The sequence below is a fragment of the Heliangelus exortis genome, chromosome 11, assembly GCF_036169615.1.
Source record: "Heliangelus exortis chromosome 11, bHelExo1.hap1, whole genome shotgun sequence".
Taxonomy (NCBI): domain Eukaryota; kingdom Metazoa; phylum Chordata; class Aves; order Apodiformes; family Trochilidae; genus Heliangelus; species Heliangelus exortis.
Window position 1 is genome coordinate 14165067 of NC_092432.1, and position 13144 is coordinate 14178210.

Below are 13144 nucleotides of genomic sequence, written 5' to 3' on the forward strand. Positions count from 1 at the left end.
TCCAGAGAGCACACAGGCAGCAGCAAAAGCTGCTCCTGAGGCCACAATAAAACATCCTTCCCTGACAAGAGCCAAAGGGAGGGTTTTTGATGGTCTGTACCTGCTCCCATGACAAGCCACATCCAGCCCAAGACTGGAGGCTGCCCTGACCAACTTCAATGCCTGCTGGATTCAAGCAGAGATGCTGGTTAGGATTCTGTTCCAGTTACTCATCTATTTGCATCTTTTATTTTACAGCATCAGCTCAAACAAAAATAAAGCCGTTTATGAGAAGCTACTCACATAGAAGCTTGAAGGGGTGGGCTAAGAGCAACTTCCATCAGAAACTGATTGAAAACTCAGTTGTGGTAATTGTTTAATACCTATTTTATTCTGTTAAGGATCAAGTGCTGCTGCCACACAGGCAGCCTGCAGCTCCTAAGTGCTCCTTGCTTTCTACTCCCCAGTATGGCTGGCTCTGGCCAGCATGAGAAATCAGCCCACGGAGCATGAGCAGCCCTCACTGGAACATGCTCAAAGAACCACTAGGTGCCCACTAAGCATCTGTACCAGGCACATCCTCAGAACAGCCCTGCAGGAGCTAAGAGAGCATGGGGCAAGCTTTCAGTAAGGCCACCTCAGCTACTTCTGAAGTAGTACCACCCCACAGGAGACTGTCCAAGTCAGGCCAGCTCCCAGCTTTGCTCCATTAAAATAGCATTAGAAACTAACCCTCCACAGATGGCACCACCACCATGCTCCCGCTTCCATGACCAAGCTTTGAGCAATAGGCAGGCTGTGTCAGAAGGACCAGGGCATCACACTCAGCTGCTGGGAAAGCCTATCTTCATTTCAAGATAATAAAGGACACTGAGAAGACAGGAATTCAGGATCTACCACCACCAAGCCTTTGGTTACCCATTTGCCTGAATTGGATGCAAGCTTGAGTACAGCAAGAGGTGGTCTTGCCTCCTTGCTCCAGCACAGTTAAACCATCAGCATTATGAAGGAATCTTTTAGTGAGCTTTCCAGGCAGATTTGGGCTTAAATCTGAGTGAGGCTGCAGGTGAGCTCTCATGATGTTGAGTTTCATTCAGGGTGAAGTGCACCCTCCTGAAGCTCCCCCCCACTACAGATCACAAAGAATCTTTCTTGGACACACTGGTTGCATGTAATAACTCAGTTACCCAGACACTGAGCTCTTCCCTATCACAACAAGCCTCCAAAGCCTTCCTCTACCATCAAGAGAAGGATTTCCATGCAGCCAAGCACAAACATGCTGGAGTTGAGGGTCAGAGCTGATGCAGCTACAGGGCACACTTAGGCAGCAGCTATCTTTTGAAGCCATTTATCCGAAACCCAGCAGACAAAAGGGCAGGGAGAGACCTGGACACCGAGAGGGGCACAATGGAGACCACCATGGAGCAGGCACTCAGCACCACATTAAGCATCCAGAGATCCCAGGGACTTCCCTCACCCAAATCCTCTGCCCCTCCAGGTTGTACAGCTCAAACCAACAGCTCCCAGGAAGGCCTGGGCTCTCCATGCTGTAATCATTAACAGCCACCACACCAAACTGATCAGCTGTGCTTACTTGGGGGCTTTTCAGGTTCCTGCCACCATACACATCATTTTTAAGGACTTCCTGAATACAGTCCACCGAGGAGGAGCTGCTGATGAGTCCCTGCTGCCGTTATCAAGAAGAAAGGCTGTGAGTCCATGACAACCGTGCTTCCATCTGTGCAACAGGACTTTTTCTTTCATCCTTCACAGATAGGGTTTTGCCTTAGAGACTTCAGAGTGATTCGTACTCACCACAGAGGCCTCAGCTATCTGCCAGGCAACATGCAACAGACTGCCTGCAGCTCTAGTCTAGCAGACTTTAAGCAACTACAGATTATCAGCATGTTCAAGCTTACTGCAGAAAGAAGCTGCTGTGCACTGCAAACCAGGAGAACCAAGGGCTGGAAAGATCCAGTAGAGTTTCCCCACCAGAGGCCATTTCCCCAGCACCAGAGTGACTGGAGCAGTAACCTTGCAGGCTAGGGAATGAGACAGCAGCAGCCACTCTGGACCAGGCTGGAGGTGCAACATGAAGAGCAGATTCCAAGGAAAACTCTCAAAACTGCTGCTCCACAAGCAGCTTTAGGGTCACATGCTGAGCAGAGGCAGACACAGCAAGGTGGTCCATCCAGCACCGTCAGGATGAGTTCGCCTGCTCAGGCTGGGCTCACCTAGAGAGGTAGATGTCTTCACTGGAAGAAGAGCTGATCCTCCTGAAAGCATCCTTGCAGGTTAGCACCGCAAACTTGAGTGTTAACAGACTGGTTTTAGGATGATTTCCCAGCAGGCAAGTCTGCCTGTCCCACATAGGGCAAGCCTCAGCCTTCTGATGTAGGGCAGGACACACCAGCTAGACCTAGTAGCTGGCACACAGGCTGAAAACCAGCCAGGGAGACCCAAAATCCACACAAGGATCCACTTCTGGATGGCTGTCACACGTTGTTTAGGCAAAAATTGGATCAAGACCCCATTTGCTTGTGCTCCTTGAGGAGTAGGGCAGTGAAGGTAAAGGATACCATCAAGGGCAGTCCCATCTCACTGCCTCTTAACCTCTTCCTGCCTCTGCAGAGCAACGAGCTCAAAGGCCTTACACAAGCATCTGCCTACTACAAGGCTACTTAAAAGCAGGGCAAATGCTACCTCAAGAAATACAGCTGGAGATATCAGGACTGGAAGGGTTCAAGGCTAGTTTCCTGCAAAAGTCCCTCCTCAGGCCACAGAGCAGATTTCTGAAGATCTTCCAGCCTGGCAGATGCAGTAGGCTTGCAATGCCTTCTCTGCTATGAGACAGCAGCTCAACCCTACAGCCACGGAACACAGGCACCCAAAGCCTGCAGCAGCTGCTGCCTCTCAGAGAGGCTCTCTCCAGACACAGCTTCAGAGACAGGCAGCGCATCTGGGACGCTTCTGGGCCAAGCACACATCCCCAGTGTGCGACCACACCAGGCCCAGAAGGAAACCTCCATACAAATGTGGGTGCGAGGGGCTCATCAGCCCTTTGGATAGGGGGACGTAGGCAGGATGGGAGCACACAAAGCAGCTCCACTGCCCTCCATCCTCCTCCAGAACAACCCCAGCAGGCACCTGATCCCACTGCACCAGGCTGCGCCATGCCACCACCCTGAGCACAAGGTGACACCAGAAGGGTTTGCAGCCAAAGGTCCTTCCCAGGCTGAGCGCTCTGTGCTGGCAAGGGACAGTAGAGGAGGTCCCAGCTCATCAGCACTCCAGCACAAGGCACTGCAGGAGACCACATCAGCAATATTTTTAGCCTGATTGTTGGTGTTTGGTTGATGTGTTTTTTTTGCATTTCCACCCTCCCGGCCACCTCCCTGTGGGTCTGCACAGCTGAGTCACTGCTGGAACCTTCCAAACACTTGGGTGCCAGCAGCACAACAGTTCCGCTTGGCAGCGCCATTCCTCCCCAGCCCCTAAAGACAGCCCAGGATGGTGCAGCCTCATCTGCTCTCAGGACACCCTGCTGGAGCCTCCAGCCCTTGGGGCTGGACTGGCTGCAGCCTCCCAGGCCTCAGGAGCATCCTCTCCACATACTCTTTCCATCACAGCTCAGCAAGGCCACCTGGAAGCATCAGCATGTGCCAGGTCCTCAGATCTGCAGAGCTTTCAGGCAGAGGACAACCCCTCTGCCAGCTAGAGAATATTTCATAGCCTTTCAGAAGGTGCTCCTGAGTCCTTTCTCCCAAGGACCTCCACATTGCCACTCCAAGGCCCTCACTAAAGAAAGCAAGGTGAGACCCCCGCAGAGGTGGGAGGCACAGGCAGGCTGAGACAGTACAAGAGTAGTGCACACATCCCAGCCCTCCACTGCTCTGGCCAGCACACACCAGCCCACAACTCAGAGCAGTGGAGGAACAGCAGCCCAGGCCCAGAAGCACTCCTGGCCCAGCTGCCACTCACCTGGGGAAGAAAGGTGGGATCAAGAAGGAGAATGAGGTCTCCAGACCACAATACCCCCAGCAACACAGCCCTAGGCCCTGTGCACAGCCTCTGCAGGCCAGAGGCTCTGCTCTGGAAGCGGCATGGCTGCATTTGGGCTGGTCTGACACCACAGCTATGCCCTCTTCACCTACCGAGGGCACCAGCAGGAGAGAGGAGAGGACTCAGCCTCTCCAGACAGTACTGAGTGCCCTCTTCCAGCAGCTATAACCGCAAGTTGTCATAAACAGACACTGGGGGCAGATCACCTGAGCCCAGAGCAAGATCACCCTTCCTGTGCCGCTGCAGCAGGCAGGAGCCCTGGCAGCATGTGCTGCAGTCAGTGGGGGCACCCGACACTGGCGGCAGCCTCTGCCAGTGGGGAGGTCACTGGAGCATCTTCCCATCATTTCCCCATCAAACTCCCTTCTGAAAGCAGAAGCCCCTCCAACTCTTGCCAGTGAGCTGCCCCCCAGCAGTCCCACTGCCCATCCCATGAGGTGCACAGCCTGACAGAGACTGGTGCCAGCCCTGCTCCCTGTCTGCCAGAGCGCTGCAGAGATGTCCACGCCTCTGCCAAGACAGTCTGGCAGGAAGCTGGCCAACCAAGCACTGGAAACAGCCACAGAGGATGAGGTGGGGCTGGGACATTCGCACAGAGCGGCCACCTGGGTGTGCGACAGCCCTCATTCTGCAACACCACTGTGCACCCAGCCCTGGGTGTCATGGCTGTGAGCAGCAGCAGAACCCTCCGGCGTGGACACTGCATGCTCTTTAAGTGCAGTTTAAGACCCTGTAACACAGGCTCAGGGTCTCCTAGGCTGTTCACAACCATAAGGGGCCCCACATACACAGCTCAGAGGCACCTGTCCAGCCCACTGCACAACGAGTAACTTTCATTTCTCCCTCCTCCTCCTTCAAGGTTTCAGCTTGGCAAGGAGAGAAGGACAGATGCTGAGCATGTGGTATCCCCCTGGCTCATTAGGGGAAGCCCACAGGACCACGTGCAGGAGCAGAGCAAGGCTTAATAAAGCTACTGCAGCCTGGCTGCAAGTAGACCCTAAGCGTCTGTGCTAGGGGTCCCCCCAATCCTGCAACACCAAGTCCTGCAGGAACTAGATGAAGCAACTCCTGGAAGCTGTAATGATAAAGCTGTTTCAAACTCCACTACCCCACAAGTGATTCCCACCCCTAATCCATACAGCAGCATTCAAGGCTGTGTCCCAGGAGGTCTCCTTATCTCAAGGGCAGCATCTCCTGGACACAAAATGTGGTTGACAGCACCCCTTTGCCCACACCAAACACTTATATGGGTAAATCACATTGCTCCCACCACCCCAGAAGCCATCTACAATCCCATCAGCACCAACTTCATGCCTGGGGCCTCCTGTGTCACCCAAGTCTGCACAGAGATGCACTACCCTTTTAACAAAGCAGCAGCATGCTGCTATAAAGGGACGAGTTTCTGTAGCAACCAGGCTGAACTTGTACAAACTCTGCCAAAGCACTAGATCTTTCCATGGACTGCTACTTGAACGAACACACCATTTGTGAAACTGGTTTTTACAGCCTGCAAAGGCTGGGAAAAACAAACTCTTCCCTCTGATTTACCCCCCTGCCTTGTCAACCGGGTCCAGGAGATGCATTAAGTTTGTGCACACAGCACCCCCTTCTCCTCTTGAGATTTTACAGAAAAAGCTGTTGCCTCTGGAAGAGTTAACCGAGCTCCTCATCACTCCAGGGGAAGCACCCAGCACCTCAAAGGCTCCCCATTCAATCCCAGCAACAAACCCTGACTAGAGAGGATCAAGGGGGAAGGGCACACAAGCCAGCAGCACGCGGCAGTAAGCCCACACCCTGCCCATCACATAGGTATGTGCTGGACCAAAAGAGTTAAAAGCAAGAAGCCATTCCACTGCATCTCCTCCAGCCCACTGCCAGAAGCACTTGCTATTTCTAGTTGAACGTGGGAGTGGAGAAGGATCCCTCCGAGTCTCCCAGCCAGCCTGCGAGCTGCCAGATGAAGTTGTCGGTTGGGTGCTGGCTGCGCCTACCACACCCCACGGGCAGAGAGGGCTGAGGCAGGCTGGGCTACCTGGACTTCAGGCAGGGGGTCCCCTCTGCAGGCAGGAGCAACCCCGCCTGCAAAGCTACCTGCCACCAGGGATTTTCTCCAGCTGCCAAAGTTCAGCCTCCTGACACCACACCCCCAACCCACTCCCTTCCAAGGCAGGGAGAGGATTTCTTCTCAACTCGAGGTTATTCCTCCGGCAGCATTACAGCACTGAGCAAAACAGAAGCTCGGGCACTTTCTGTCTGCAGTGAACTGGCAGCAGAGCAGAGGGGGCTGTGGCACAGCCAGCCATAGCCTCCCCAGCTCAACCACCACATCATACAAGCACTAACGGGCCAAGAAGCCCCCTCCAGCAACTGCTAGCACCCCCATTACACAAGCAAATTGCTCCACGTTTGCTTCAAAATGGCCACAAAATAAAAAGAACCCAACAACTGTTGCTGTGTGTCAGCAGACTCACCGGACTGTGTGCTGGTTTGTGCTGCAGCGTCAGAGTCCTGGGTGCTCCAGGGTCTGTCCCACCCTGTCAGGTTGAGGGACTGCAGGCCAAGGCACAAATCGTTGGTGTCTGGGAGTCCACGGGAAGACTCTTGCGTGGACGTGGGGAAAAGCATCCTGCTTGCCACTGCTTCTTCAGAGTCCTGGAAGTCTGCTCAGATTGAGAACAAACACAAGCTTGAGAGTTCAGGGCTGCTTTGTTTTTTCTTTTTAAAGAAGGAGTTTTCTGAAGCGTTAAGACCCAAGTCAGGTCTTGTGCCGCTCTGAAGCCACAGCTTCTGCAGCTAGCAGTGGCACCCCAAAAGGGAGGGCTACCATATGTCCAGAAACCAGCCCCCCACCCCCCTCAGCCCCTCCACCTTCCTATCCCGTCTGCATTACTGACTGGGTCAGCATGTGACCAGGCTGCTGATGCTTACTGTGCTGACAGTGACGTCACTCAGCCATGCAAGAGAACTGCATCAGCTCTTACAAAATAAAGGTAAGAAGAAAGGGTAAAGATTTCCCCCAAAAGACAAGGCAGCAGGCAGGAGAAGAGAGCCACAGCTCCAGTAAATGGAGGAAGGTGGGCAGCACAAAAGCCAGGCTCGGCACCCGGCACCGGCAGGCTGGAGGCAGCAATCCCCCCAGCAACGACGACAGCAGCAGCAGCGACAGAGCAGACAGTTAGTTTTAGTGCTACCCAGCTCTCCTGTCCCCGCCTCCCTCCACCCACAAAACCCAAAAACACTTTAGTCCTGGACAGGCTCCAGCTGCTGGCTCCAATTCAGAGCCTGATGCAAAGCTTCGCAGTTCTGCTAGCATAATCTATTTGGCTCAACTTGGCCACTGTGCCTCCCTGACTCGGCATTGTTTACCACCGAGTAACGAGGATAACCTTCAACCCCGCCTCCCACTACCCAGAGAGGAGCCCACCGTCCCGGCTCTGGCCCGAGCAGGCACATCCCGCTGGTACCGGGAGAAGGGGACCAGCCGGAGCACAGGAACCATTTCACATCAGGAATTTTTCACGGCCTGTTTACCTTCTGCCTGCCTGGTCCTTCCCCCTCTCCCGGCCCTCCCCTGCAGGGTGTTCACAAGCCTATGGTACAGGAGACACGGGATTCTTGCCTGGGTTTAAGCCTGTGCCAACAGCCTAAGGAAACACAGCAGGTTCATAGTCTGAGCATTCCAGTTTAGCACAGGGATCCGGGGAGTGATGAAACCACACGATGCTCATCTGTGTTGCCCGAAATCTGAGTCAGAGGGCATTTACAAGCCAGCTCCCAAGCAGCAGCAGCAGTCTCCTCCTCCCCTTGCCCCCACGCCTCCTACTATTCCATCAGATGTACATCTCCCACACACCACTGCCTCTCTTCCACGGGCACCACAGCCACTCCAGCCCTTCACATTGCACCTCACGTGCAGCTCCAGCCACACCGGGCAGCCTGACAGCCTGACCTGGCCTGGCCTCCTTTTCCACCCCCACAGCAGATCCCATGTCACTCACTTGCTGGTCACCTGGGCAAGGCCCCACCATGGGCTGGGTACCACTCTGGGGATGCAGGTGGCTACCATGCACCTTAAGCCCACAGTGATGTGGGTCACAGCGAAGGGACCAAGGTGCTGCTGGCACGGTGAGAACAGCCAAAACAAAAAACATGACCTGCAGGCAGGGTGCAGCTTTCCCCTTTCCCACCTGCAGCCTCTTCCACAGTGCTCAGCCAGGATAACACCCACTGGGTTTTTTCCTACTCCCCTAGTAGTAGTAGTAGTATAAGCTGTAGTGCCAACTCAGCCACATTACTACCAAGCACCTGTAGCAGCATCAAATGTTCCTCCAAAAGCATCCCACTGCATCTTCAGCCCAGCATTTCTCATCATTAATTCTTCTAGCACAGTTTGCAGATTGCTTGTTTTGGACAGGCCCTAAAAACATTCCTAAGGCAGCGGTAGGGAGGAGAGGATAAAGGCACATTGCTCAGACTACTCAGTTCCCACAGCAACCATAACTTGCCCATATGAATATGGAACATTTCAGCATTTATGGAAATGCACAAGTACTCTGCTCTAGCCCAGATCCCCTGTCAGGTGGAGACCACCTTCCCTTTGGAAGCCAGGCTCTCTTTTATGCCATCTTCACCATTAACTCCTACAATGTTTCATCTTCTCGGAAGCATGGACACAAACAGAACCTCAGACAGCAGGATGAGAATCCCACCTGGATCCAACACCTCGGATGAAACCCACCACTGAAGAAACATGGAAAATAGGGAACAAATGTATTAGCAATGAGAAGCACTGACTCCACAGCACCCAGCCACATTTTCCCCTGGGTATCTACGTTTCTCAGGAAATAAGCTGTTTTTTTTTAATTGAACCCAATCAGATTCACGTTCAAGAGATCGACGCCTCCCTCTGATGACTTCAATCCACATTAAAGAGAAGCTTGCAGCAATTCACTTATGGGTATAACAGCAGAAGCACCAAGCAGAATTTTCTTAGATAACCATAATTTTTTAATTAGACCTTTTACCATCCAAAGCAAACCACCAGCACAAGCCTGCTTCCTTTTTAACACTCTCAGTGGTCAAGCCAAAAGGTATGATATAGGTTGTCAAGCAAAGACACCAGAATAAATAAATAAATTAAAAAAAAAAAAAAAAAATCTAAAATGGATTTCTGGAGCAGTTATTTTCAAATTCAAGGTCTGGAAATTTGTTACAAGCCAATCAATTGCTGATGGCAGACAAAAACAAGAGGATACTGCAGCAAGAAGAATTAATGAAAATTCAGTCTAAGGAGTCAACCTCTAAGTATTCACAAGTAAATGTCTAACAAATATTAAATAAAATTAATTAAATAATTTCACTTTGCAACCTGACACAGCCCAAATGCCTCACTGCAGACTTTTCCAAGCTCCCAAAATGAGCACAAGCCTTTCCAACCTGGATTTTTCCCAGAAGTTGCCACTGGAAGCCAACCATCCTGGCAGAGGGAGCTGTGCTGCACTGAGCTCACACCCGAGCTCCAACCTCCTGAGCCCCTCGGGTTTGAATTCAACAGCATCACAGTAAGTCCTTAGTAAAACACTTCCAGTGCAGGTGTCGGAGCAGGTGGCTCTTCTGGAACGATGTCCTCCTGTCTGCCCAGGAGATCCCTGGAGCCGGGGCACGCGGCAGCACAGGCTGGGCAGCTTTCCTCAGTACCACCCAGGTGGAAAACTGCATTTTTCAGACTTCAAATGCTACCATCGCATCCAAGACATTTCAAAGGCTTTTTACAGGTGAGCATCTCTACAGAGCTGAGCTCTTCACCTGCTGCTGAGCTCCACCAGCCCAGACAGCTTACATAAGCTGCAGCCTCAGCCACTTGTCCCCACCCCAGCGTTCTCTCCCCACTTAACACCAGTTTGGGCAGTTTGAGTTTCCACACAGGAAGCTGGGTTGGAGAGGTGAGCTGGTGAGAACCAAGCCACTGGGGGTTAGCTGTAGCCCAGCTCATGCAGCTGTGGTAGACATGCTTTGGAAACAGGAAAATACTTGGAAAATGACAGCCTAAGCCTGCACAGAAAGGATAAGCAGGGCCTGGCAGCAGGAGCTATAACCCCCAGGCTGTTAGGTACAGCAGCCTGAGGGCAGCCCCATGTGCCCACTCAGCCCCTGTCCCATAGCAGCAGCATCCCTCAGTGCCACCAGCTGGAAAAAAACCACTTCATTCAAGCACAGAAGTATTTGGATATTTGAGCCTTCCAGACTGAGGCCATGTGCAAAGCCAGATAAAAATCCAGCAAATGGGTTTTAGCTTGAAAACTGAGAAAATCCAGGGAAAGCAGGCACCATAATTGCTTGGCAAACACAAACCAAACAAGCTAGATCCCACTCCTACCACCCCGGCAGCCACAGAGATGCCCCCCCTTTGCTCCCATGCTAATTGCAAGCAGAACCCAAATCCAGAAGCCTCTCCACAAACAAGGCTCTGGAGTGCACAGAGCACAACCCAGCTCTGAGCTCTGCTCCCTGTCAGGGCTGGAGTCACTTCTGTGCACAGCAGCCTTGCAGACTAGAACTCTGGCCAAGGCTGAACCTGCAAATCCAGAAAAGCAACAGGCCAGGCCACAACTTCCACAGCCTCCACATCACCAACAGGAAGGCACTCACAGCAGCAGTGCTCTCCCTTTCACACCTCTTACACCTCCAGCTGTGAAAGCTGGGAATTGCCTCCCTGAAAATTAAGCTTCAAGTACATTTTGCATGCAAGACAAACAAATCTCAAGTGAAGGCTTTTAGAGGATGAATATTCCCAAGATTACCACGGATCATCTGCTGCTTAGGAAAACTCATTAGGCAGAAAACTACTAGTTACAAGAGGTTCTCCTGCTACACAACTAGGCACCTTCCCTGTAATCTGAAAAATTCCTCCAGTGGAGAGATATTTGCTGCTGCACAACCTGTTTCAGAGCCAGATGAAGGAGTCTACCTTATTCCCAAGCCACAAACACTTGGACAGTAAGCAACTACTTCAGAAACTATGGAAGAGAGCACTGCAACTCACTCTGCTGCTCTACCTACCTTTTCCAAGACAGAGACACTGCCCCAGGACCGCTGCACCAAAACCCGACTGACAGAGCACGTTGTGTCAGGAAACACAGCCTGGATCTTCAGCAAGACTTTCCAGTCTGCAGAGTGCAACAGCTCTGAGCCAAGACCCTACTCTCAGCAGAACACCCACCCTCATCTCCTTGCATTTGCAATCTGATGAAGAAACCTCCTTTCCAGCACAACAAAACCCAAAACACGGGGTTCTTGTAGGCTAAGACCAGTTAATGTGTCACTTGACATATAAAGGCCCAAAGACAAGGCAGTAGGTGTGTCCCTCTTTGGGGACACAGGTGTTGAATTTCACTGTTCTGGATGTGGATACCAGACCTTGTTTCCTTGGGGCAAGCAGAATGGCTCTCTGCCAGCTCCTGGTCACCCTGCGCACTCCAGGCAACGGTGCTACGTTTTGGGTCTCCACATCTTACACTATTTTGTCTCTCATTCAATATCCCACACATCAGGACAGATGCATCCAGCACCATCTGGCTTATCTCCTCATGGCCACAGGGCAGGGAAAAACCGAGGAATTTACATTATAGCACCGGAGAGGACTTTTTGGGTGGCTAAACAAGTGATAGGTCATTAATTGACTGCAATTGAGAGAAAACAGGAAGCCAATTTAGCCATCAGCTCATCTGGGTTTGCATTTGTCCTTCAGTTTTCCTTAAAGAAAGCAGCCACCAAGAGTCATTAGGACCTGATGAGCCACAGCTAACATCCTTTACGAAGAGCTTGGCACCTGCAGCCACTCCCACCCCCAGGAAGTCATTTAAGCATCTCCCATTTCTTCTCACAATGGACAACTTACAACAAAATAATGGCTGCTCTGTCTCCCTGCTTAGATGAGCAGGGAAATGACTTAATGAATTTCCCTTAAGGAAAGGGAAATCAAGGCTGCCCGGACACACGGGGTACCTTCAATCCTTTTCAATCCCAGTTTTAAACCCACACTGTCTTTGGTTAAAGCCAGGCAGCTGTGTAAAAGGGCTATGCCAAGGCTGAAGAGGGAGCTTGACTCTCCATTGCTCTTCCAAATTAAGCTGGAAGTTGTGCCTGAGGAACAGGATGATGACTTCAAAAGCTGGTTGAGGTGTTCGGGGTTTTTTTTAACCACATCTGGTAGCAGCACCTTCCACACAGCAAGGCCCAGCTTTAAAGCCTGGCAAACCAACCATCACCTTAAGGAATTGCCTTTGCTCCTATTCTCATTCAGCCTCCCGACAAACAAACAGATCAGCTTTAAAATTTAGGAGAAGAGAAACACATTGCCAGTGAAGCAGTTCAAGGACAGGCTGTGCTCCAGCAGCACCCTCAGGAGACAAAGTAGTGGGAGACTCCTGCCTCCCTCAAGGCCACATTCTCCCTCCCATCTCCTCCACCACCACCACAATAAAAGCCACTGAAGGTCAGTGTCTGCACTCCACAACCTCGCTGAGAAGTTCTACCTTGCTTCAGAGCAGACTCAATCAGCCTGAACAGCAATGCACCACACAATCCCAGCCCAGAAGCTACCAGACAGGTTCTACACTGACAGCTCTCACCACACCACTGCACTGAACCCTTGGGTTTGGGCTGCCCTGAGCCCAGGCCGGGGAGCTGCTGGAGCCCCCAGGAGCCCCCATGGGGGAGTGGTCAGGCTTGCCCTGATGACTCAGACCCTAAGACTCCTCCTTGTGATGAGGCTGCCAAGTTCACCCAGGATTATCATTAACTGCATGCTGATCTTGACGGAGATTTCACATAAGGTATGGCCAACTAAAACTCCAGCAGCCATCCATCCTTCCTGCAACGCAGCTCTGGATAACTGTGTCAGCCCGAGAACTGCTGAATAAGGTGGTCCCCTCACATTGCCCAGGCAGCTGCTGTGCTGCAGTCCCTGGCTGCCCACCTCACCCCACCCAGGACAGTGGCCCCACACGTGTTCCCGCAGTAGCATTAGTGAAAGGTCACAAACTTCTGCCATCCCTTCTCCACCACGTGTAATCCTCTTAATGCTGAAAGGGGCTTCTTACAC

General features: G+C 52.1%; 1 protein-coding gene across 10 annotated transcripts in view; it reads right to left on the minus strand.

Annotated features, from left to right (window-relative positions):
* The window catches only part of CPEB1 (cytoplasmic polyadenylation element binding protein 1), a 38528-nt gene that overhangs the window by 17431 nt on the left and 7953 nt on the right, over positions 1-13144 (minus strand). For 8 of the 10 annotated variants that reach the window (XM_071754773.1, XM_071754771.1, XM_071754772.1 and 5 more), the window contains one exon: positions 6513-6701. In XM_071754773.1, coding sequence (XP_071610874.1) covers positions 6513-6701 — 189 coding nt within the window. Of the gene's footprint in view, positions 1-6512; positions 6702-6969; positions 7236-7465; positions 7608-13144 lie in introns of those variants that run through there. The other 2 variants (XM_071754780.1, XM_071754781.1) reach the window with 2 other exon arrangements.